At 39.7% G+C, this 22730-nt stretch overlaps 1 protein-coding gene across 7 annotated transcripts in view; it reads left to right on the forward strand.

The window, feature by feature from the left end:
* Positions 1 to 22730, forward strand: part of eml1 (EMAP like 1) — a 79961-nt gene that overhangs the window by 52268 nt on the left and 4963 nt on the right. For 4 of the 7 annotated variants that reach the window (XM_038286247.1, XM_038286243.1, XM_038286248.1 and 1 more), the window contains 15 exons: positions 4975 to 5103; positions 5271 to 5299; positions 7921 to 7947; positions 9740 to 9869; positions 11005 to 11154; positions 11557 to 11626; positions 13188 to 13298; positions 13390 to 13485; positions 13573 to 13707; positions 14994 to 15093; positions 15430 to 15581; positions 21596 to 21721; positions 21834 to 21965; positions 22382 to 22449; positions 22555 to 22643. In XM_038286247.1, the coding sequence (XP_038142175.1) occupies positions 4975 to 5103; positions 5271 to 5299; positions 7921 to 7947; positions 9740 to 9869; positions 11005 to 11154; positions 11557 to 11626; positions 13188 to 13298; positions 13390 to 13485; positions 13573 to 13707; positions 14994 to 15093; positions 15430 to 15581; positions 21596 to 21721; positions 21834 to 21965; positions 22382 to 22449; positions 22555 to 22643 (1544 nt within the window). The remainder of the gene's footprint in view (positions 1 to 4974; positions 5104 to 5270; positions 5300 to 7920; positions 7948 to 9739; positions 9870 to 11004; positions 11155 to 11556; positions 11627 to 13187; positions 13299 to 13389; positions 13486 to 13572; positions 13708 to 14993; positions 15094 to 15429; positions 15582 to 21595; positions 21722 to 21833; positions 21966 to 22381; positions 22450 to 22554; positions 22644 to 22730) is intronic. The other 3 variants (XM_038286246.1, XM_038286249.1, XM_038286244.1) reach the window with 2 other exon arrangements.

Here is a 22730-nt window from a genome sequence, read left to right on the forward strand (position 1 = left end):
AGAAACAAAGGAAGGGGTGTCCCTTCTCTTAGCCGTAGAAACAGAAACTGGAAAAACATGACTCTTAATCTTTGACTTGGATCTGGTTCGAAGACGGTTATCCAAACTAATCGTCAGCCTGACGAATTCCTCCAGGGTCTCCGGTGTCTCGAGTGTGGCGAGTTCATCTTTTACGTTCTCGTTTAAAGCGTTGAAAAATGCACTCTTAAGTGCACTCTCATTCCAGCCTGAGGGTGCAGCTTTAACCCGGAAGTCTATAGAAAAATCCACTACAGAGGAATTTCCCTGTTTTAGATTTAACAGAGCACGAGAGTCAATTGTTTGGTCAGAATCTTGGTTGAAAACTTGAGTAAATTCGGAGATGAAGTCAGAGTAATAGCAATTAAGGCTTTCGTCGGTGGGAAATCTTGCCTGAGCCCACTCCAAGGCTCTTCCTGTTAGCTGAGAAAGGATGAAGGTTATCTTTTTGTAATCTGTGGAAAAGCTGCCTGGAGAACTCCGGAAAATAAGTCGGCATTGAAACAAAAATCCCTTACATTTGCTTGGGATACCTGAAAATTTCTCTGGGAGAGACGGACGAAATTCCGGAAGTGACGTGACAGGCTCTGGTTCCGGAAACGGAAGTTGGACGGGCTCCGCTCTAGGAGCTGATTGTCTGGAAAACTCCTGCGAAAACTTATTAAGTTGAGTGTTGAGCTCACCAATGAATCTGTCCACAAGCCGGTCGTGAACATCCCGAATGACGCACTCAAATCTCCTAGCCATTTCATTGTGGCTCTCACGGAGGGAGGCATCAAGGTTCTGAATCTGGGTCGGTAGATCCTTCAGAAGCCTCCAGAGGGGTTCCGCTGGGAATATTTGTTGGTTGCAGTGTTCTGTCATGATGGGTACTCAAAGGGGACCCAATTATGCAGAACACCACTGAGGCGGAAACAGGAGTAAAGGTTTAACAGAGTTTATTTTTCACAAGCACACTGAATGTACTGGTTCAGGTTCGGGGCCTGGGAAACTGGTTCACTGGAGTCTGCGTGGGAGACAGTTTAGTTAGCGAAGAATCAGAGGAGCTTGACTTTGGGGGTTTCTGGTTTGTACCTTGAGGGTTCTTGAGGTTAGCTTTGGGAGAGTCACTGTTGGCTCTGGAGAGGAGTTGATCAGCAGAGTCCGCTTGCTGCTTCAGCGTCTCACGTCTAGTAATGAACAGACTTTGGCTTTGGGTTTCCCAGCTCTTAGTCCTGAGCTGCATGGAAGTTCTCTATGGTTCTTCAGGTTTGGCTCAGAGGGTTGGTTCGGCAGGTTAGCTCTTCCAGAGCTTCACAGAGGAGACACAGGTTTCCTGGAAGATAGAGACAACGGTTAGAATCCTGGCTGGATTCAAAGTCACAAAGATACTCAGAGAGTCTAGGCTTAGGCGCTGACCAACTGGATACAACACTGCGACGTTGAGGCAAGGTTTGAAGACAGCTTATATAGTGGGTCCTCTGATGATGGTAATGAGCAGCAGCTGTGCAGGAGGCTCTGCTCAGGAGGATCCACGGCGGACTCTGCTGGAGAAAGATGGTACAACTCCAGCTCCCAACACTGAGAAGATTATGTCCCCAACGCTTGCAAGGTATTTTCCAAACTTGCATGATTTCCTGCAGCAAAGCAATGCAGTACAGTGGCTGTCACCCTGCGTTTCTGCTGAGATGTTCAGGAAACAAAAGTCGCTTTAAAAGTGGCCTTATTCGCAGCTGCATTGCTGCTCCAGTGTCTCTTATCTTGGAAATACTCTGTTGATGCATTGTGGCCAGTGTGCTCATTGAGTGGCAAATTCATTTCAGTCTTAAGTCCAGGTTCTGAACCTTATTTTGAGACTGGAGTAAAACACAAAACAATCAATGTGACAGTTTGAGCCCAAATCCTTAACACATCCATTTCCTCTTGAATGGGCCTTGCTTCGCTATTTTTTAGAGTCTCTGCCACACTTTTGCCTTCCACTAAACCTTCCTTAAACATGATTGGTTGGAGCCAACCAGTTTCTTTAGGATGACCTTTGGTAGCTTGTGTTTAGGGATAGTTTGTCTATTGGAGAGCTCTAAAGTCAGCAGTGTTGGACATAACATGACCACAACAGGATGTTTCTTTATTTTTTACTGCTTTTATGTAACATCTTCTAATAGAGTGAATTTAGTGTTTTTTCTCAGCTAAACAGATATATAATACAAATGATCAGAAATAAACACTTGTTTCCTTTATTTGATTAATTTATGAGTTTTACTGTATTTAAAATGACTAAAATAAACTTTTTAATCCTTTTTTTTTCTCCTCTCTCCTCTTCCTGTCTGGTTTTTATCTGATAACATGTCCGGTTTCCATCTGATGTTTTGTTTTCTTTGTTATATCTGGTTACTCTCTTCACTTTGTCCTCTTTTTTTCTCTCTAGAATGTTGTTCCTCAGGTGAGACTCGCCCATTTGCAGCAGCTAACATAAACGCCTTAAAAAGCTTATCTGCCTCTTGTAAACAACCGTTTGGTTTTATTTGACTTCCTCAGACTGCCTCTCTCATTGGTCGCTTATAATTGATGTTTGTGCTGTGTTAATATACGCCGCAGCTTCGTCGCAGTCCTAATAAGCGCTGCCAAACACAGAGCAGCTTTTAAAGCCCTGCGGCCCAATTAGGGCAGTGTGATTCCTCAAGGGAAAAACAAGGCAAACAGTAGCTCCTCTCTGCTGCTGTGTCCTTTAGAGAGCAAACACACACAGTTTGTGCAGGAGGGATAACAGCCAGCGGCCGGTTTCAGAGTCTGAGCAGACTTTCCTACCATTTGGCTGGATTAGATGACCAATGAGCCTGCTGGCTGGTCGGCTGCTGATGGAGCTCTTTCTTTGTTATGGCTCAGCTCTGCAGAGAGGCTCCAAACAACATGATACTGTTTTAAACAGTCAGAGGATGTGATGCTGCGAGTAGCAGGAGAAATATCATCCTATCATTTTGTAATGTTTTACTTTTTCGAGTTGGTTTAATGCTGATATTAACCCCACTAAGCAAATACCTTTTTATTTTCTCATTTGCAGCAGTTTTGAAGTCAGTGAAGTTTATTTCATTTATCGCAGACAAATTGTTTTTCTTTTAAAGAATAGAAACTGTTATGGTATGAACAAATTGTGAACAGAATATAATAGAATAGAAACCAAATGGAGCACTTCAGAATGAAATTACATTGTACTTGGTCTGAAACTTCTGAAATTAGAGCATATAAAAAAGTTTTGCATGCAAAGTTTATACACAATTTTAGAGAGAAAATTTACAGCAGCATAAAGCAGCAGAACTACTGTATTCCACCGCTCCGAACATGATGCACCTCCTTAAGTTAAATTATTTATTGACTAACTTCATTAAAGTACAAAAAGATACAATTTTTTTGACCGGTTTGAAGAAATTTTCCTGACCAAACAGAAAAAGTCGAAGCGTTAACATTCTCCCCTTACTCTCTGTCATCTTTTTTTTTTATTTTCTTGTTTTGCTTCCCATATATCTATGCAGCATTTCACTTATAATCTAACTTAATAGTATCTAAAATGTTTTATTTTCTTATTCACACATTGATGGTTTTTCACATGGCAAAAATGAGGGATTCAGTCTTTTTTTCCTGCAATATCTCATATGAAGTTTTTTTTTCTTTTTTGTCATTACACTGCCACAAGTACAGAGCAACGAAATGAACTCTCTGCATTTAACCCATCCCATTTGGGAGCAGTGGGCTGCCATTGTGCGTTGCCAGGGGAGCAGTGTGGGGTTTAGGGTCTTTGCTCAGGGACCCAGAGAGGCGGTCTGTGGGAGTGGGGCCCTAACTCAGAACCTCGGGATTCCAAGCTCTATGCCCTACACAGACTGCCGTTCTGGGTCCCTGAGCAAGACCCTTAACCCCACACTCCCCCCAGGATGGCAGCCCACTGCTCCCCAAAGGGATGGGTTAAATGCAGAGGTAAATTTCTCCAAAGTGAGATCAATAAAGTTCAATTATTATTATTATTATTATTATTATTATGTTTTTGGACTGTGGGAGGAGGCTGAAGTACCCGGAGAGAACCCACACATGTACAGGGAGAACATGCAAACTCCATGCAGAAAGTCCCCACGCTGGGAATCGAAACCGAAACCTTCTTGCTGCAAGGCAGCAGTGCTACCCACTGCACAACTGAGCACCCCAGTAAAATCATATCTAGACGTATTTACAATATAAATGCAATATAAAAATGTATAAACAAACAGTATTGGTTAAAGTATAGTGAAATAGAATAAGTATAAGCTATAATGTGATAGAAAACATAAGCTAGAGCACAAATATGACTTAAAGTGATGATTGATGTTCGTTTTTAAATCGACTTTGTTTCTTCTGTATGGAGGAAAACTGACTCTACATGGCCATTCTCCACAGTGAAACATAGGCCTGGCAGTATTATGCTGAGGGAAAGCGCTTCTAGAGAATCTTAGTAATGATCTGGTTAAAGACCAGACCTTAAAACAATTAAAAATCTGTGGCAAGACTTTAAAGTTTCTAAATTTTCCGTATTTTACAAGAAGAATGGGTAAACATTTTTATCTTTTTGCAAAGCTGGTAGAAACCAAAACACTTGAAGCTTTGTTTGTAGGAAAAGGTGATTCTACAAGGTATTGAAACCTTTGGGCTAAAAGATCCATTAGGAAAACAAAAGAGAGGTTTGTAGATCAAGTGACAAATGTAAAAAGTCAGAGGGTTATAAAGGTGTGTTATTTCAGCATTAAGATGAGAAATCACGCTGCACGCTCAAAATATCTTCTTGCTCCTGGTGGAGCAAAACGGCGGGTCTTACATCATAACAGAAGCATATCATTACACATGGAAACTTCGCTAGAAAGCTCAGGAGCTATTGTCAAGTAATTTTACGGAATATTTCTTCTTAATTTGTTCGCCCCTGTTCATTAGTTTTGCCCTTTTTTTGTCTCTCTTCAGCACTGTGAGGAGAGCAAATTCAAACGAACACATGGGAACTGTAACACGCAAAGATTCAGGCGACTCCAAGGGCAACCGAACCCGGGCCGGCTCCACTGGCAGCAACTCCAGCGGCAGAAGGAGCGACAGGTAAAACTAGATCGAGTGGTGGACGTATACCTCAATCAGGGATGCTTTAGGTCATCTTAACTGCAGAGAGAAATTTAATACGCAAATCTTAAAAATAAAGAGAGAATGTTATGATTTTTGTGCAGTTTGGCAGCTGATTGACAGATTTGTGTTTATTTATTCTGCAGCAAACAGAGGGATCCGATATTCAATGCAGGTAAGAGTCCAAGGAGCCTTGATCTAAAGCTTTCACACCATCAAAGATAACAGCCAATAAGCAGTAGATGCTGAGCGGTTTTCTGTGTTTCTCTGTGGTCTCAGCATTTTTATGATTCAGACTCTAAATGTGAAATTGATTGGAATTTTCTTTATTTTTAAAGGTATACGTATTTACTGTTAGCTGTAATCAGTTTATTGTGCTGAGCCTTTTGCACACAGAGGACCGCTCTCAGCCTCTTTCCATGATGTCCTGCTGTTCAACATTCATTCTTCTCATCATCCTTTTATTTCACATTGCATAATTTTCTTGATCCCAGCTTTAAAACTCATAGTAATAAAAAAATTTTTTAGTAACTTTCTTTCTTGTTTCTTAGTAGAAACAGGGTATTGCTGTTTTTGTTTTGTTTTTTGTTTTTTTGAGCCAATTTATTTTGAATTTTGATACCTTTATTTATCTAAATCAACTCATCAGCAGTTCTAGCTTTCTGTTCAAATAAATAATAAAGATATAAACAGCAGCAGGACCCTAAGTTTATTATTAGCTTTACATTTTCAATGCATTTGTTGCACAGCAGCCCCACATACTGTACAATTAATCCCATCAGTATTATATCCCAGTCAGATATTTCCATTTTATTGTCTCATTTCTAAAGGTTGTGATAGATTAACGCCGTTACTTTTAGCCAAATTTTGTTTGAAAGGGCTATAAATGTGTACAGTTTTTATGGTTATATTTAATTAGGGGCAAACCTTTCGTTCATACATTACCTAAACCAGGTCTAGTGTCGGGAAAAGCTAAAATCTCAGCAGGCCCCACACATCCTGGACTAAAAACTGTATATTATAACCTTCAGGTCCTCACTATAGAACGCTAAATGTGAAACACAAAAACGGTTTCTTTCCCCAGCTGATGAACACAGTGAGAGTCAACCTGGTCTTTCTCTTCTATTGTTGCAAATATACTTATTAAAAAATTACAGTTGTTATTTCAGTTCTTATATATTTCTTTTAAAATTCTCTTACCTTTTTCTCAATTGTAAAATTGTTGTTTTGGTGAACAATCTTGGTCAATTAAGCTTAGATGGCATCTATAGGAGGAAAATTATCTTTCAACTATTCACCTATCATGTTCACTTTTCTTTACCAAATAGAAAGAGAAATGGATCATGGCGTCATATTTACATCCCAGAGAGTCATGATAAAACAATAACAGACTATTTTCCCCCACTTCCGAAAAGATAAAAGGATGCATTTTACTAAATCTAAAAATTGAAAATCTTAAAGCTACAGTGTGTAATAATTACAGGGATATACAGTCAGAAATGTAATATATTATACATAACTATGTTATTTATCATCATCTACGAGCTCAGCCTCTTAACCTTAATATTTGCGTTGCCTTAGAGTTCATTATTTATAATTACATAGGAGCGGGTCTCGCAGCCATGCAGGCAGACATTTTACGGCAGCGCAGAGCCAACAAACTAGCGATTGCGAGATCGCCAAAAGTCACAACGATGTAGAAAAAATAACGGGTATATTTATTATCTTATCTCATCTTCTACATGAAATCTATACCCTACACAGACTAATGAAATACTATCTGTAAAATTATCTATGTAAACAAACCTCATCACTTGAGAAGGTAGGTGATGCGGACGTCGTGGAAGACATTTTGTCCCATAACGCTTGCCGTACTGGTGGGGGGGGAGAAGCGGTGGGGGGGAGATGTTCATGTTGCTGCAGTCTGCAGTCTGACCGCTAGATGTCGCTAAAAGTTACACACTGTAGCTTTAAGGCGTTTCACAGATATTTATCAAGCTGTCAATAACAGTTGATGGCTCCACAGACCAGTTGATAAACTATTTATCCTAACTGCATGTAACTGTATAGTGTCACCTTTCCAGATAAACCCAGCAGCCACTGCTCAGGTAAACAATACAGATTGAACTAAAGCAAATAAACACAAGGAAAACAAACTTAAAAAGAAAAAGACAAGCATGGTGCTTAGGTTAGTTGTTGTTGTAAAACTCCATCTTTAAGTCGCTGTTGATTTTTCTAAAAACGGCATCACAGTGCACAAACCACCGAAGGTGTTTAGGAAACCTACAAATCCTGAGTATCTTATTTTTGTACCATGAGGCCAAAGATCAGTTCCATGCATAAAACGTTTTGCTCATATTTTAATTTTAAAGAACACTTTCAAATTAAGTTCTTTTAAAATATGGCTCCTGTTGACTTGTTTAGATCAGCACCTAGAATACCTCAACCTGACTCTTAGCTGAAATGTCACACATAATAAACATTGGTTCAGGATGTATCTCTTAGTTTCTGAATAAACATGCATCCTTCTGCTGCTTTATCGTATAAAAAAACAACCAATCGATTAATGTATTTGCTTTGTGTAAAAAACATTGACATTCTTGTCAAATACAAAGAACACATAAAAAAAATCAGAAAGTGGGAAAATGACCGCTGTGGTTTATTAAAAACATCAATGACAGAAGCTGCTGTTCACCAGGAAACATGAAGTGAGCTCACCTTAGGACGCACCGAGAGGTGAGAAAGCGATGCCAGCCTTCATCTGGTGCTTGTGTCTCTCTTTGTGACCTTTACAAGGGATGCGCCGCGTGACCCACTGCAAAGGTAGGCCAGGGCCCCTTTCCCCCTGCATACCTCCCCCCTGTCTCCACAGGTCTCTGAACAATGCAAACAGTCAGTTTGGATTTAGTCAGACATGGAGCCTCTCCTTTCTGGTCAAAATACAAAATAGGAGCTGATCTCCTGGTTGTAACTGTAGGATGTTTTAAAACCTTTCCTTGCAGTGAGCAGAGAGCTGTCCAGACAGGAGCAGGAGAGAATCGCTGAGCTGTGTTTGAGACTTTCCCTTTAAATATTTTCTGACAGTAAAGTCAGAAAAACATCCCAGCTAAGCTCCAGAGCTGCTTCAATGTGTGTTGCAGAGCTTTACATGTTCACACGCTGCCTGTTTGCTCTGAGAACTTCAGTCAGTTTGTGTCACTATGGCAACGACACAAAGATGTCTGCCAATGAAGGCCGTCCAAGTTTTTGTCTTTTTTTTTTTTTATTCCTGCTCTTACAGTCTCCCTGCACTTGAGATGAGTATTTGCTAGTTTCCAGCTTTTCTAACCTGTCCTGAAGCGTATTCTATATGTGTGCCCAGAAAGCAGAGTCGCTTCCTTAAACATACAAAGAGCAAAAAAAGATCCTACATTTTATTGCTGAAGCTGAATTACGATTTGACAAAAAAATGAAAAAGATTTTAAGCTGATAAAGATATTTTGCTATACAGCCTCCAGATGTTGGTGATTTGTAACAGAAGTTTGTTTCCCTGCTTTACCCCTTTCCTTAGCTTTTATTTTCCTCTCAACGTGACACACAAAGGAATTTAATGCATCTAACAGTTTCCAAATCTCTCTACCCTCTTCTGCACACCGTCTGATCCTGTTGTCCCTCCATCACTTCCTCCTGTGTTCTCCCCACTAAAGTCACAGTTCAGATATACCTCAGCCGCTCAGCCAATCAGAGGGGGAAGAGCCGCAGCCCTGCAGCTTTGGCTTTAACAGCTCGGTTAGACAGCAACCTCAAAAGGAGCTCAGAAAGCAGCAGGGTCAGGGCGGCGGTGAAAGGGGGCGCCACCCCGAAGTCATCAGTCAGAAAGAACCCAAAATGTGGCCTGCAGCCGAAGTCAGAGAGTTTGTTGTCTCCTCTTTATACTCCCAGCTACTGCAGCCCTGTTAAATCCCCCAGCCAGTACTTTCAGATATGTTACTAGATTATTAAAGAATAAAATCAACACTCAGCTCTTTATATAGGACTATTTTAGGTTGAAGCTAATTCTTGGCTACAAAAGAAAACAAAAATTGTAAAAACAATATTGATCTAGGCTTGAATTATCCTCTCTATTGACCTTTTAAATTAATGTTCATTTCTTTTTCTGTTTAAGTCCCCTGCGTGCATTATTTTTGAAGGTTACTGTTTTACTCTGCTGAGATTGTTTCCTCTCAGCTGATTTGTTTGTCTTTGCATTGTGTGTCGATGAATTCCTGATGTGAGGTGAACATGTTATGATTTTTGAAAGATGTTAAGGCATCTGCAGTTTATTTTATTTCCTCTGTTTTCTGTGTGTTTGAAATGACCAATAAAACACAAATTGAAAAACTGTGTTTGCCAGTTCTGTCATTTTTCTGTTTTTGATGCTCTGTTCAAAGCACAAACATTAGATTCCACCTTCTTATTATTTAACATCGCTCTGCTGCTGTTTAACCTTTGCACACATTTAGCTTTTTTTAACCCATCTGGCTCATCTTTGCTTTGTGTGCTTTTTTTTAATCACTAAATTAATTCCTTATTGTGCATTGGTAATGTTCCTGTATGAATGCATGATTTCCTTAACCTTTTCCATTGCTTTTTCTAGAGGAAGGTTATGTGAAAATGTTCTTGAAGGGTCGACCAGTCACCATGTTCATGCCAAAGGACCAAGTGGACAGCTACAGCCTGGAGGCCCGAGGTGAGCTGCCCAGCAACAAGCTCAAACTGGACTGGGTGTATCCTGTTGTTGCTGCCTCTGAGTTTTCTGCAGAAATACAAGCTGGAATGAAAACTTTAGCTGAATATCTAGATAATATATTTACCAGTGATCCTGGAGAAGGAGGTATATTATTACTTACCCTGCTTGCCAGAGTTGATCTGTTCAGACTGTTCTCACCATGTGCTGTAGCCGCCCCTTAACGCCCTGTAGCCTGGAGTCAGTAATAGCTGCACACAGCTGACAGGCCGATGGCGCAAGCAGTCAGCAGCTTCTCTTGTGCTTTTTTCTCTTTGCTCATTTGTGGGCATCTCTGCTTATTTTCTTTGGATATTAGGGGTGAATGTAAGCTGCTGTTGAGCCTGGCAGAAATAAAAATAGAAGAAGGCCAAAAGGAAAAGATTCTGAAGAGGAAAGCATAAACGACTCAAACAGGACAGAAATGAAAGCAAAAAAGAATCTAAATAGCTTAAATATTTCCATGTTTTTTTTAGAATAGAATCCACATTTAATATATTTTATTCAAATTGTATGTGATAGGCTAAGACAAGGTAGTGATTATTTATACAAGAACTGTCTTACTAGTTGTTATGCTATTTTAGCATTGATAATCTGAAGTTTGTTTATTTGTATCCAGTCTGCTGAGTAAATGCTTAATTGAAACACTTTTCTCTGCCATTACATCTTCAAGTCATTTATATGTCTCCCAGCTTTTCACCTCTAGATACAGGAATTCATTAGTAGAAGCCACCAGTTGTCTGAATTTAGGTTTGGACTATGACTAGGCCATTTTAATGCATTGCATCTCATCCATGTGGAATTGGCAGGGGAAGTACGTCCAGGATTGTTCTGTTATTAGATCCATCTTTCCTCACATAGACTCTGAAAGGCTTTGTTGTATCTACTGAATATAATGATCCCCATAACAATGTGCTGCCACCACCTTGTTTTAAAATAGGGGTGGATTTTGCTAAATATTTGACATACTTGTTCCCGTTTTTAGCTGATGGCTAATGCTAAGCACTGAGTTGGTTCTTCTTCTTCTCTTTTGCAATTAAATGTTTCATGCTTTAATTGTTCTTTAAACGTTCTTGACAAACGATTCAAATCACTTGTGAGGAATCCATTTTGATTCCTTGACCCTAACTGCTCAGCTACGGTTACCGCGGCAGAGACTGTCGCTCCAACCTGTACCTGCTTCCTACTGGAGAAACAGTGTATTTCATCGCCTCTGTGGTCGTCCTTTTCAATGTAGACGAGCAGCTGCAGAGACACTACACAGGACACACAGATGACATCAAATGGTGAGAGACATACAGGACGTCCCGCCTCTGCTGCTCCATTTGATCAAGCTTTTATAAAGAGGAAGTAGCAAATTCTAGACACAATAAATGAGTTTAGTGCCTGAAGGGATTCAAATCCTTCTTTGAGGTCAATCAAAGTTTGGTTTGCAGTTTGGATTAGAGAAGGTGTGTATATTTACAGAGGGATTTTAATGTTAGTGTTAAAATGTTCAAACATTTCCCTTAGTGCATAGCAGCTAACCTGAAGGGAGATAATATTCTTCATAAATCTAATTTTACCTACTGAGTTTAGCATGTATTTGACAGCCTAACATATTTTCCAGACATAATGCTCCTCTTGATTTAAAGATATTTTATGTTAAAAAACATGATGTTAACATGTATATTTTATGTCTTTGCCAGCTTGGCAGTCCATCCGGATAAAATTACGATTGCGACCGGGCAGGTGGCAGGCACCTCCTCAGATGGAAAAGTAAGTGTTGTATTTTTATATACTTTGATAATAACTTTACTAAAGAGATATGGAGCAACATTAAAAAAGAAAGACATTCTTAAAGTCTCACAACTTTGGCAGGGTAACTATTTAAAGCATAAATCATTTTCCTTCTAAGAATCACAATATTTGTGTTACATTTCCTGGATTTTAATTTATATCCATCAATAAATTTATAATTTATTGATGGTACATTTATAAATATATATTTACATGGATGAACAAGAACTAGTAATCAATCTACTTTTCATTGTATTATTGTTTTTTCTTCTTCTGTAGTATTTAATTGCAGGAAAAACAAAATAGTATATTGTTTATCAACTATTATTCTCTAACTAAATAAAAACTAACGAAGAACAAACCACTCTATGTTAATCTAACATTACAACTAAACTTCTGGAACCAACACACAAACATTTATAGATCAATACAACTGTCATGAGGAAAAACTGAAATTTGAGATGTTATGTCATACAATAAATGAGAGTTGGATTTTACTGAAACAACATAAATAAACTTCTTTTTATGTCAGAGAGCTTTGGAATTTCCATAAATGTCCAGAATTACTATCATATCTCTAACCTTTATTTTTGCATTTCACCTTTAAATCAGTGTGATCAGTCCAGGTTTAAATAAATTAATCATAATTAAAATTTACTGTAAATTATGGATTATATCAAAGGTTTCTAGATTAAGGCATACAATTTATAACCTTCAATCAAATTATATCACATGTTTGCAACTTTTCTATGAACAGACAGCATGTATATGAAAACATGAGCTGCACTAAATAAACTGACTCACAAGGGTGGGAGTGAGTTGGTTATGACGACATCCACAGTTTAAGGATCCATTTTATCTGATCTGTAAAAGGGGTTATTTTGAAGGTCAAAGGTCAAATCTTCTGAGTCAGATTTTTATCCCCTACTTGTCAGGATTTGGTTGAGGTTTGTGGACCCAAATGCAGGGACATGGGGGAAACTATCACGAGGAGGAAGACTCAGAGAGACAGAGTTGGAGGAAGTAAGACGAAGAACCAGCACTGATGAACTGCACAAAGAGTGTATTTATGGGAGACTGAAACAAAGAGAGGACTAACGAGCAGATTGGGAGCAGGTGTGAACAGAGCAGAACAGGAAAGGAGCTAGGGAAAAAGGAGAACACAAGAGGGCAGCAAATAAAAACCTGAAAAATGAAAATAACCAGAAAAAAACAACAAAATAAGAATTAAACCACTAAAACTAGAAAACAAGGAGCAAGTAAAACTGAAGATTTAAAAGAAAACATAACATAACCAGAACTGTGACACTACTGTCTTATTTTCTATTTAGCATCTTTGCTCTAGACTCCTCAGATTGTTATGCATCATAACTGAAATCTCTACTTTATTGTGTACTACTTTTAAATCACCACCTTGGTATTTATGATTGAAGACTTTTGCAAAATACTTCATATTCACTGAATTCTGATTCTCCTTGCTTTATATTGTGACCCTTATTTGTTCCATTTCTTTTTGTTTTCATTTTTGTTTTTCTGACAGCAGCTGGCTCCTCATGTCCGCGTCTGGGACTCTGTCAGCCTAAACACCCTCCATGTTCTGGGCACAGGGTTCTTTGACCGGGCGCTGGTCTGCCTGGCGTTCTCGAAGTCGGTAAGAAATTGCAGTCCTGACCAAAGTTAGCTTTCAGATTTGGTTGTACATAAATTAATAAATGTTTTTTTTTTTTTTTTTTGTATGCTAGAATGGAGGAAACACCCTTTGCGTTGTGGATGACTCCAACGATCATGTCCTCTCTGTGTGGGACTGGCAGAGAGAGGAAAGGCTCGCTGAAGCTAAGGTTAGTGCACCTTATGCCACAGCGTTGATATCCGATGTAAGTCCTGCTGACCTGAACTTGTTCCTTCCTCTTCATGGATCCGTTTAGTGCTCCAACGAGTCAGTGTTTGCAGCAGACTTTCACCCGACTGACAGTAACATCATTGTGACTTGTGGCAAATCTCATCTCTGCTTTTGGACTCTGGAGAAAAGCGTGCTGGTCAAAAAGCAGGGGCTGTTTGAGGTAAGAGAACACGGCAACATGAAGGATATTTCTATTCTGTCATTTAACTCTTTAATACACATAAAAAATCAGTAAATCACGCATTTTAGAATAAAAGTTAACCATGAAAATATTTTAAAATAATAATTAATTTGTCAGTAGACTTTCTTGCTGATGACCTCAACAGGAAAGAGATCAAGAAAAAAATATATCTTAGTTTATTCAAGATCCAGCATTTGGCTTAAACAACCGTTGGGCTCTCTTTAAATTTTAATAAGTTCTATGGTTAAATATTTTGGTACTTAACTCATCTTAACTCAACAAAGTCCTCATAGTAAAGCAGGTGCATTACTGTGGTCCGCATCTTGTTGTACAACCTCCTGATGAACTGGAAGGGAACCCTTGGATTAAACATCCTGTTTCATCATGACTGACATGAAGCGGTCACTATGGAAACAGCTCTTTCTCAAGCCGGAAGTTAACCAGAGCTGCTCTCTGGACCTCAGCTTCTCTATTGCTGCTCTTCATCTAATGTTTGGTCTGGTTCCCTCTTTGGTCCATGATGGAAACATTTTCGTTACAAGGTAAAAAACTCTTAAACAAAATAAGTTGCAGTATGTTGGAGCTGTGAATCTCTTTTGTTGCTCAGCTGGACCCAGTTTACATCTTGGTTCTTTGTTCAGCACACCGCTCCATTGAGAACTAGCAGCTGCTTCATTTCTACCCCTTTCCAGAGTCTAGAACATTGGTTTTGTTTTTTATCTAAAGGTACAAATACCTATAAATTGAATTGGAATGAATTCCACAAAAAGCTGACTGATGAAAGCCTTGGGTAAATGAGATAACACAAAGTTGATCAATTACTCAGAAGAGGACTTTGGACATTCGGTCTGGTGGCACTTAACAGTCAATAAGGAAATGGAGCCTATAATTTTATCTGTCTACCACAATGTTTAAACTAGAGGGGAAATCCACAAATGCAAGCAACCCATCTTTGTAGATGAATTATCCACTGGCTGAGGCGACTTTCACATTCAGTTTGTTTATATATTACAAATCAAGACAAATGTCACCTCAAGGTACTTGAAAAAACAAACAGATGTTATTTACAGTGGTATGTAATGTGGGATAAGATGTTGTTTAGGCTGAGACAAGGGTATGAGGAAGAGAAAAGATATAAGTACGAACAAGGTCAGATCTGTTATGTTTGTAATGGAAATTATAACAAATATTAAAGTGCATTTTCTTTCCAGTGGATGCAACCAGTGAAAAGCTGCATGAATAGAAATGTTCTTTTGTTGTTACAGAAACAGGAGAAGCCCAAGTTTGTTCTGTGTGTGGCCTTCGCTGAAAACGGAGATGCCATCACAGGAGACTCCAGTGGAAACATCTTGGTTTGGGGAAAAGGTACGAAGATTCACAGAAAGTTATTGGACATGCGTGAAAATGATCCTTTCTGTGAGCTGAAGCAGAAAAGTGAAAATAAATGTATTTTTCTGATCACAAGCTCAGAGATTTCTGCAGTGAAGCAGACAGAAGCTCAAAGTCAGGTTACATTGAGAAAAGATCAAAGCTGGATTCTGTGGAGCAGAGCTTTAATGGGGAAGGCGTTTCACCATTTATGTCTAGATTTAATCTAATCTATTGATCACGTTCCTGTCTGTCTCCCTGCCCTCCTTCAGCAGTCAGCGTCCCTCTAACAGAGACACTGCTCAACCGTCTCCTCCCATCTCACTTGTGCAGGCACTAATCGCATCAGCCGAGTCATCCAGGGGGCTCACCAGGGCAGCATCTTTGCAGTGTGCATGCTGAGGAATGGCACGTTAGTGTCTGGGGGGAAGGACCGCAGGCTCATTTCCTGGGACAGCAGCTACCAGCAGATCCAAACTGTGGAGGTAAGCAGCCTTTTCTGAATAATACAAATACATTCATTATCCATTATTTTTAGCATGAGTCATCACTGCATGAAAAGTGAGATTTTCGTCCCCGTAAACCCCCGTAAACTCCCGCAGATCTGCCTGATTTTCGTCAGTTTCCGACAATTTGCAACCCGTGCTTGTCCGCGTTTGTCGTGCCACAAATTGTCGGAAACGTACCGTGACGTATGTGGAGAGCGATCAGCTGTACTAATGGCCCTAATTAGCATATGAATGCAGCAAACCCGCGCGGCTGGCCAGGTCTGGCTTGAATAAACTACTCAGTATTGGCTGAAACCACTATTCTCAAACAAGTGAAATCGCTCGTGATTGGCAGCAAAACCACACGTGGCCACGCCAGGCTTTAATTTTCTTACTGAGTATTGGACGGAACCACTTCTTTTTAAACAAGTAAAGTCGCTCGTGATTGGTTGGCATATATATTTACATATATATATTTATTCATATATATATATATATTTATTTATTCATTCATATATTTATTCATTCATATGGTGTGTATTTATGTTATCCTACACTACTACACAATTATTATGCTACCATCAAGGACATGAATGAATTTATACAGGAAATGAACATTTGCCAGGAAGCTGTTTATGCAAAGAAAGAGCTTTATTAAAACACACACAACTATATACAACGCGTATCCAAACACATGCGTTTCTAAAAATTAAAAGTCCGTGAACGGTCCGTTTGCTTCCTCGGGGTTGGAGGTAACGGGCAGCATTCCCTCCGAGGCAGGTCCGATGTGCAGACGCCTACTGTGCGTGGCTCTGTACTTCGGCATCGCTTCTAACCGGGACTGCAGCTTAACACAGAGTTCAGAGGGATCCGGCCTACGAAATGGTGGCGACCGTACAATCCATCCAGAGACACCGCTGACGACGGCGGACTTCCAGAGTTCCACTTCCTCATCTGCTAGCACACTCTGCCTCGCTTTCAGCAGCTGAAAAAAAAAAACAATGAATCAGCGCACTGCGTATGGACACAACACATCTATTAATGCACCTGAAAAATAGTCACAGAATAAAGTCTTACCCTCTTTCTTCTGGCCCGACTCCGAGCAGATAGCCTCCGCACGCAGCGTGTTGGCTGGCAGCGTATATCTGAAGCTCCTGCGTACCGTCTGAAAATACGTCTTACAGGCAGCTGGAAAACAATTAAATGAGAGCGGTATAAATAAAAAATCAAACGCAAGTCACAGTAACAAGGAAGGAGAAAACATTAAAACAAGTCACTTACACACAATGTCGTCTTTATCATCATCGTGCAAATCTGGACTTGCTGATTATGGCTCCGAGCAAAAAGGAGGTCTGTGAAAACAAAATGTAAAGCTATGATCGGTATCCATTACCTTTTACCGCAGAATGAAAGCATATTCTTTAAATCTTACCCTTGCTCCGGTTCATAGCGCCTGCAATTAGTCTCCGAGTTGTTAAGACGGCGTACTGCTTCCCGTAAATCACAAAAAATGCACTTTAATAAAGCTTGTTCTTGCAAGGCTAGGCTAGATAGGCTAATAGCTAGGCTGCTATTAGCCATAGCTCAGGCTAGGCCGCTTTTAGCTTAGCAGGCAGTAATCGAACATATATTTACCGCTAGCATCTCTTCTTTGAGTTCGTCTTGTTCGATGCAGAGTCGCCATCGCGTCCAAGAAGAGTTTTACCCCGAAATCCCACATACTCCGTCTGCGCTCCGCTCCGCCCCGCTGCGCTCCAGACCGCCTGCACAAAGCAAAGCCTACAGCCGCCGCTGTGGCTCCGTCCCCTCCTCTCTGAGTTCCTTGGAGATCGTAGAGGGCATGCGCCAGATGAACCAGGGTTTCCGCGGATCATTAAAAATAATTACAATTCATAATTCTTTTTTTAATCAAGGCCTTAATTGGCACTAAAATTAATTAAATATGTTTATCGTTGCATTTATGATTCTTTAATAAAAAATGCTTCTAAAAACAATTTCGTCAGATATTATAGCCTATCGCTATTAATTTGCGTGGAACTGTTTATAAAGCCGTATGTTCGGAAAGGAAGCTCGAGGCGGAGAAAAAGCTAGAGAATATATATACGTACATATGTGTGTGTGTGTGTGTGTGTTTACATACATACAGGAGTCATGGAACTCTGCTTGCAGCTCCTTCATATTTCATGTACACTAATAACTTGTGTACATGGTTCTTGTTGATGGCATTAAAATCATTTCTAATAACATTAAAATAGCATTAAATTAGAGTCACTCATTCCTGTATGAACCCTGTGAGCGCTTAATTTAATATGACATATTAAAAAAATCCCACCATCATCCAGCATATGTTCAGTTTCTGCCCAAATATATATATATATATATTTGTAGATTTTTGTAACAGAGATAAGGATAATTCAAAACTGCTTTTTTTTTTTATGAACTTGTTCTCTACAACTTAGCATCTCTTTTCATTCCTGTAATAAGAAGTTTCTTTTAACTGGATTTGATTAAACTTTAAGTCCCTCGGTATAAAATAAATATTTTAATGGAGATGAGAAATCTGCTTCCTGGTTGGTGAATAACCAATAGTTTGGATCCAATCATTTAAATAAACTGTGTTAGTTTTTTTTTTTTTTTTTTTTTAGATATTTATATGAATTGTGCTATAATTTCTAGTCACTGATCTGTTGCTGCTATATTTTAATTTGACGAACCGGAATTTGTCGATGTTCTTTTTCCTGTTTGGTGCGATTGCAATTGCGGATCTTGACCTGGCCAGACCGTATGACCACAGTGTACCAATCTTCTGATGGCTACTTCCAACAGGATAATGCGCCATGTTATAAAGTGAATCATCTCAGACTCATTTCTTGAAACTTTTCCACTTAAGTAATTGTGAATTGAGCATATTGACAGACAATATTTTATTTTTTATCTTAAATGCAAATTTTAAAAAAAATAATTACTGCTCTAAATGTATTGCTCTGTCAGCTAAAGATCTGTTTTTGGTCTCTATACTTTAATTAAATAAATCAATTCAAGCTAAAATGTGAGAGGCTATACTAAGCCTGATCTCTTTGTATCAGAGATTTTCTTCCTCAGAAAGATGTCACTTGGGGTAAAACCCCCCCTGCAACCCTGGTTTGCATTTGTATAGCTCACAGCATGTTCATTTACATGTTAAAGCCTCCCCTAGAATTACATGGGGGGGAGGCATGGGGGGAACACTGCCTAAGAAATTCCACGTCAATTTCTGACAATTTACAGGAGTTTTCGACGAAGCCTGCAAATTGCCGTAAACTGCCGCTAACCTGAAGTTCCACGACAATCTACAGTGCCGTATATTGACGAAAATCCCACTTTTCATGCAGTGCATGATGGTGGGACTCTACAGCATCTAAACGAAGAGCTGGAACTTAAAGCAGTACTAAAGAGCTTTCAGTTTCCTAAACTGAACTTTTAAAGCTTAACTATGATCTGGATGACTAAGAATCTTCACCGATATGTTAGGTCACAGACCTTTATCACTGTAAAAATACTATGAAAAAAGTATTTTGGTCTCCATTGAATCACAGCAAGATCCATAATCCACAAATAAAGAAAATAAGAGCAGCTGGAACATTTCCATACAACTATTGATTTTCCCATGGGCGGTTCTAGACAGGGGCCAACCGGGGCCAGTGCACATGGAGAGGGGTTTCTGGCCCCTTCTATGGCCCCTGTACTGAAGAAATATAAATACGTAATTCATTTATTAGGATAAAGTATGCTGCCACAGAAATGTGACTGATTGATCCCTTGAACTAATTTTATATTTTTCTTTAGCGTTTTATTTTAAAGGTCAAAGCTACAAATCTTTCAACAAACCAATCAGTTTTTCAAAAAAAATACATCCAAAGAAAGTCTAAGTGGTCCAGAAGAAAGTAGAAATTTTACCAAAGAAATAAATCATATATATAGGAAAAAAATGCTTCATACATTTATTGGACACTTAAAACAAATATTTGCTAACTAGCAGACATTATTAGCAGACCCAGGAACTGCTTTTTGAATAGTAAAACTGATTATTGGAAAGAGAATAGGAAAGCATGAGTACGCCACCTACTAGCTGTAGTGAACAGGAAGTACAGGTTTTTAAACTAGCATGGACCACAGATAGAGAAAAACTGTGAGGTTTTTGGATAAGCTTTAATTGTTATTTTAATGCCAGCCAGTATTAGCGATGCTGCCTTCTGTCCAGAGACACAGAAAGAAATGCAGTTCTAATGGGAATATCTGAGGAAGCACCAAGAGCAAAAAATCTGATTATATCAAGTTAATGTTTACCTGATCCTATTTTCCCAAAATGTTATTTCCATTAACTGCATTTTGAACGGCCAAAAGTAACACGATCGTAATACTTTTTTAAGAAATTAAGGAAGCTTTTTAAATTTCGACTTTCCCCTTTCTATTTTGATCATTATTGATAGAAACATAGACAGTGGCAAACTTTACCAGGAGTGGTTAGCCTGCAAAACTCCCTCAAGGAGAGCATCAAAATTTTCCTGGAGATCACAAACAAAACAAATCTAAAATCACCACAGGCCTAACTTTGGTTTAGACTTCCTGATTTAACAAAAAGAAGAAAAAAAAAAATTATAACCATTGGGGAATTTCAAGATGAAAATTTCCATTTACCAAAAAGAGCACAAAGATTCTTCACACATTTTCTTATAAACATCCTAATTGTCGCTTAGACATTGTTTGAAAGTTTACAGTGTTTTTAACAAAGTGTTCCTTTTCTCAGAGGTTTGGGATCCTGCCAAACTCAGCATACAGCTAACAGAGCATTTAGGAAAGGAAGATCAGCTGCCAAACATGGTGGTGGTGATGGTCTGGCTTATGGAGTCGCCTAGTCAAAGTCTTAATATCTGATTTTGAAGCTGTGGGATAAAAGTCGCTTTATAATTTCGGTCCATTTACCATTTACATAATTTTAAACATTGTTTATGTTCTGATCAAATGTAACCTATCAGACTAATTTAAAAGACTAATTATTAGTTTTTTAAGTGAGGTCATTGTCGCCATCATCCATCCATCCATCCATCCATCCATCCATCTTCTTCCGCTTATCCAGGGTCGGGTCACGGGGGTAGCAGCTTCAGTAAGGAGGCCCAAACGTCCCTCTCCCAGGCCACTTGGGCCAGCTCTTGCGGGGGAATCCCAAGGCGTTCCCAGGCCAGCCGAGAAACATAGTCCCTCCAGGGTGTCCTGGGTCTCCCCCTGGGCCTCCTCCCGGTGGGACGTGCCTGGAACACCTCACCAGGGAGATGTCCAGGAGGCATCCTAATCAGATGCCCAAGCCACCTAAACTGGCTCCTCTCGATGTGGAGGAGCAGCGGCTCTACTCTGAGTCGTCCCCGGATGACTGAGCTCCTCACCCTATCTCTGAGGGAGAGCCCAGACACACTACGGAGAAAATTCATTTCAGCCACTTGTATCCGGGATCTCTTTGTTTTAGTCCTAAAGCTCATGACCATAGATCAGGGTGGGAACGTAGATCGACCGGTAAATCTAGAGCTTTGCTTTTTGGCTCAGCTTTTTTTTCACCACAACAGACCGGTTCAGTGCACACTTCACAGCAAACGCCGCACCAATCCGCATATCAATCCCTTGCTCCATCTTCCCCTCATTTGTGAACCATACCCCAAGACACTCAAACTCCTCAACTAGTGGCAGTACATCATCCCCGACCCAGAGAAGGCACTCTACCCTTTTCTGGCTCAAGACCATGGTATCGGATTTGGAGGCACTGATCCTCATCCTTGTCGCTTCACACTCGGCTGTGAACCGCTCCAGTGAGCGCTGTAGATCACGCCTGATAAAGCCAATAGAACCACATCAACTGCGAATAACAGATGCAATCCTAAGGCCACCAAAACAGATCCCCTCAACACCTTGGCTGCGCCTAGAAAGTGGCCAACATTGAATTCACAATAAGCACTTTGTTAATGTGATTCTTATCTCTGCAGGTTCTGGAATTGTTTGGCCCCATCAGAACCATAGCAGAGGGCAGAGGGGAGACTGTGCTCATCGGCACCACCAAGAACTTTGTGTTACAGGGCAGCCTGGAAGGAGAATTCATACCCATTACTCAGGTATATGAGCTGAGATCATTATCTTCCAATATAGGACTTGTGATGTTTTTTCCTTTTTGCTCTATAGTTACTTGTTATAAATGTTTGAGTTAAAAAATTATTTCCTCTGTAGGGTCACACGGATGAGCTGTGGGGTCTGGCTGTTCATCCATGCAAGCCTCACTTTCTGACCTGTGGATATGATAGACAGGTCTGTCTCTGGGACTCCAGCACTCACCAGCTCATCTGGACCAAAACCCTGGAGGTAAGTTTAGCCAACACTGCCCTCTGGGGTCGTTTGTGGTAACTACACATCATAGAACTATATTAACAATAAAAAAGGAAGAAAAGTTTACCAGCACATTCTGCAGAAATATGCTTGGAGAATGAATATTAATTTCCATATCTTATGATCTTATGTTGATTCAAGATTTTGTTTTTAATCAGGAACCTTTTTATTCTTCTTTATGGTTATTGTTCACAAGAACTTTGAACTTTAGTCTGCAGGTTTATTTTTTTCCCACAAACATGAAACCATGAGTGTATATATATATATATATATATATATATATATGCAGGGATACATTTCTCCATTGTGCTAAACTGCTTGGTTTGCCAGTGAAATTACAATATTAGACAAAGGAATTCTTAATTTCCTTTTTTTGTTTACCATTTTTACAGGATACAGCCCAGTCAGCAGGTTTCCACCCATCAGGAGCTGTGGTTGCAGTAGGAACCCAAACTGGCAGGTACATTTGAATTGCTGAATTATAAGATTCCTGCATGATTTGGTTCAAAAAGATAATTTCATAGTGACAGCGATAGGAAACCTCAGAGTGTCTCTGATCTTGCAGGTGGCTGGTGCTGGATACAGATTCCAAGGATTTGGTTACGGTTCACACAGACGGGAATGAGCAGCTGTCAGTGATGCGCTACGGGCCTGGTGGGTTGTTTCTCTGGAAGGTCCTGTTAGTAGTTTGAAGAACTTGTACACAGGTGGACAACATCGAGGGTATCCCTCGTTATGTTA

The sequence above is a fragment of the Cyprinodon tularosa genome, unplaced genomic scaffold, assembly GCF_016077235.1.
Source record: "Cyprinodon tularosa strain WSP-4 unplaced genomic scaffold, ASM1607723v1 ctg222, whole genome shotgun sequence".
NCBI lineage: Eukaryota > Metazoa > Chordata > Actinopteri > Cyprinodontiformes > Cyprinodontidae > Cyprinodon > Cyprinodon tularosa.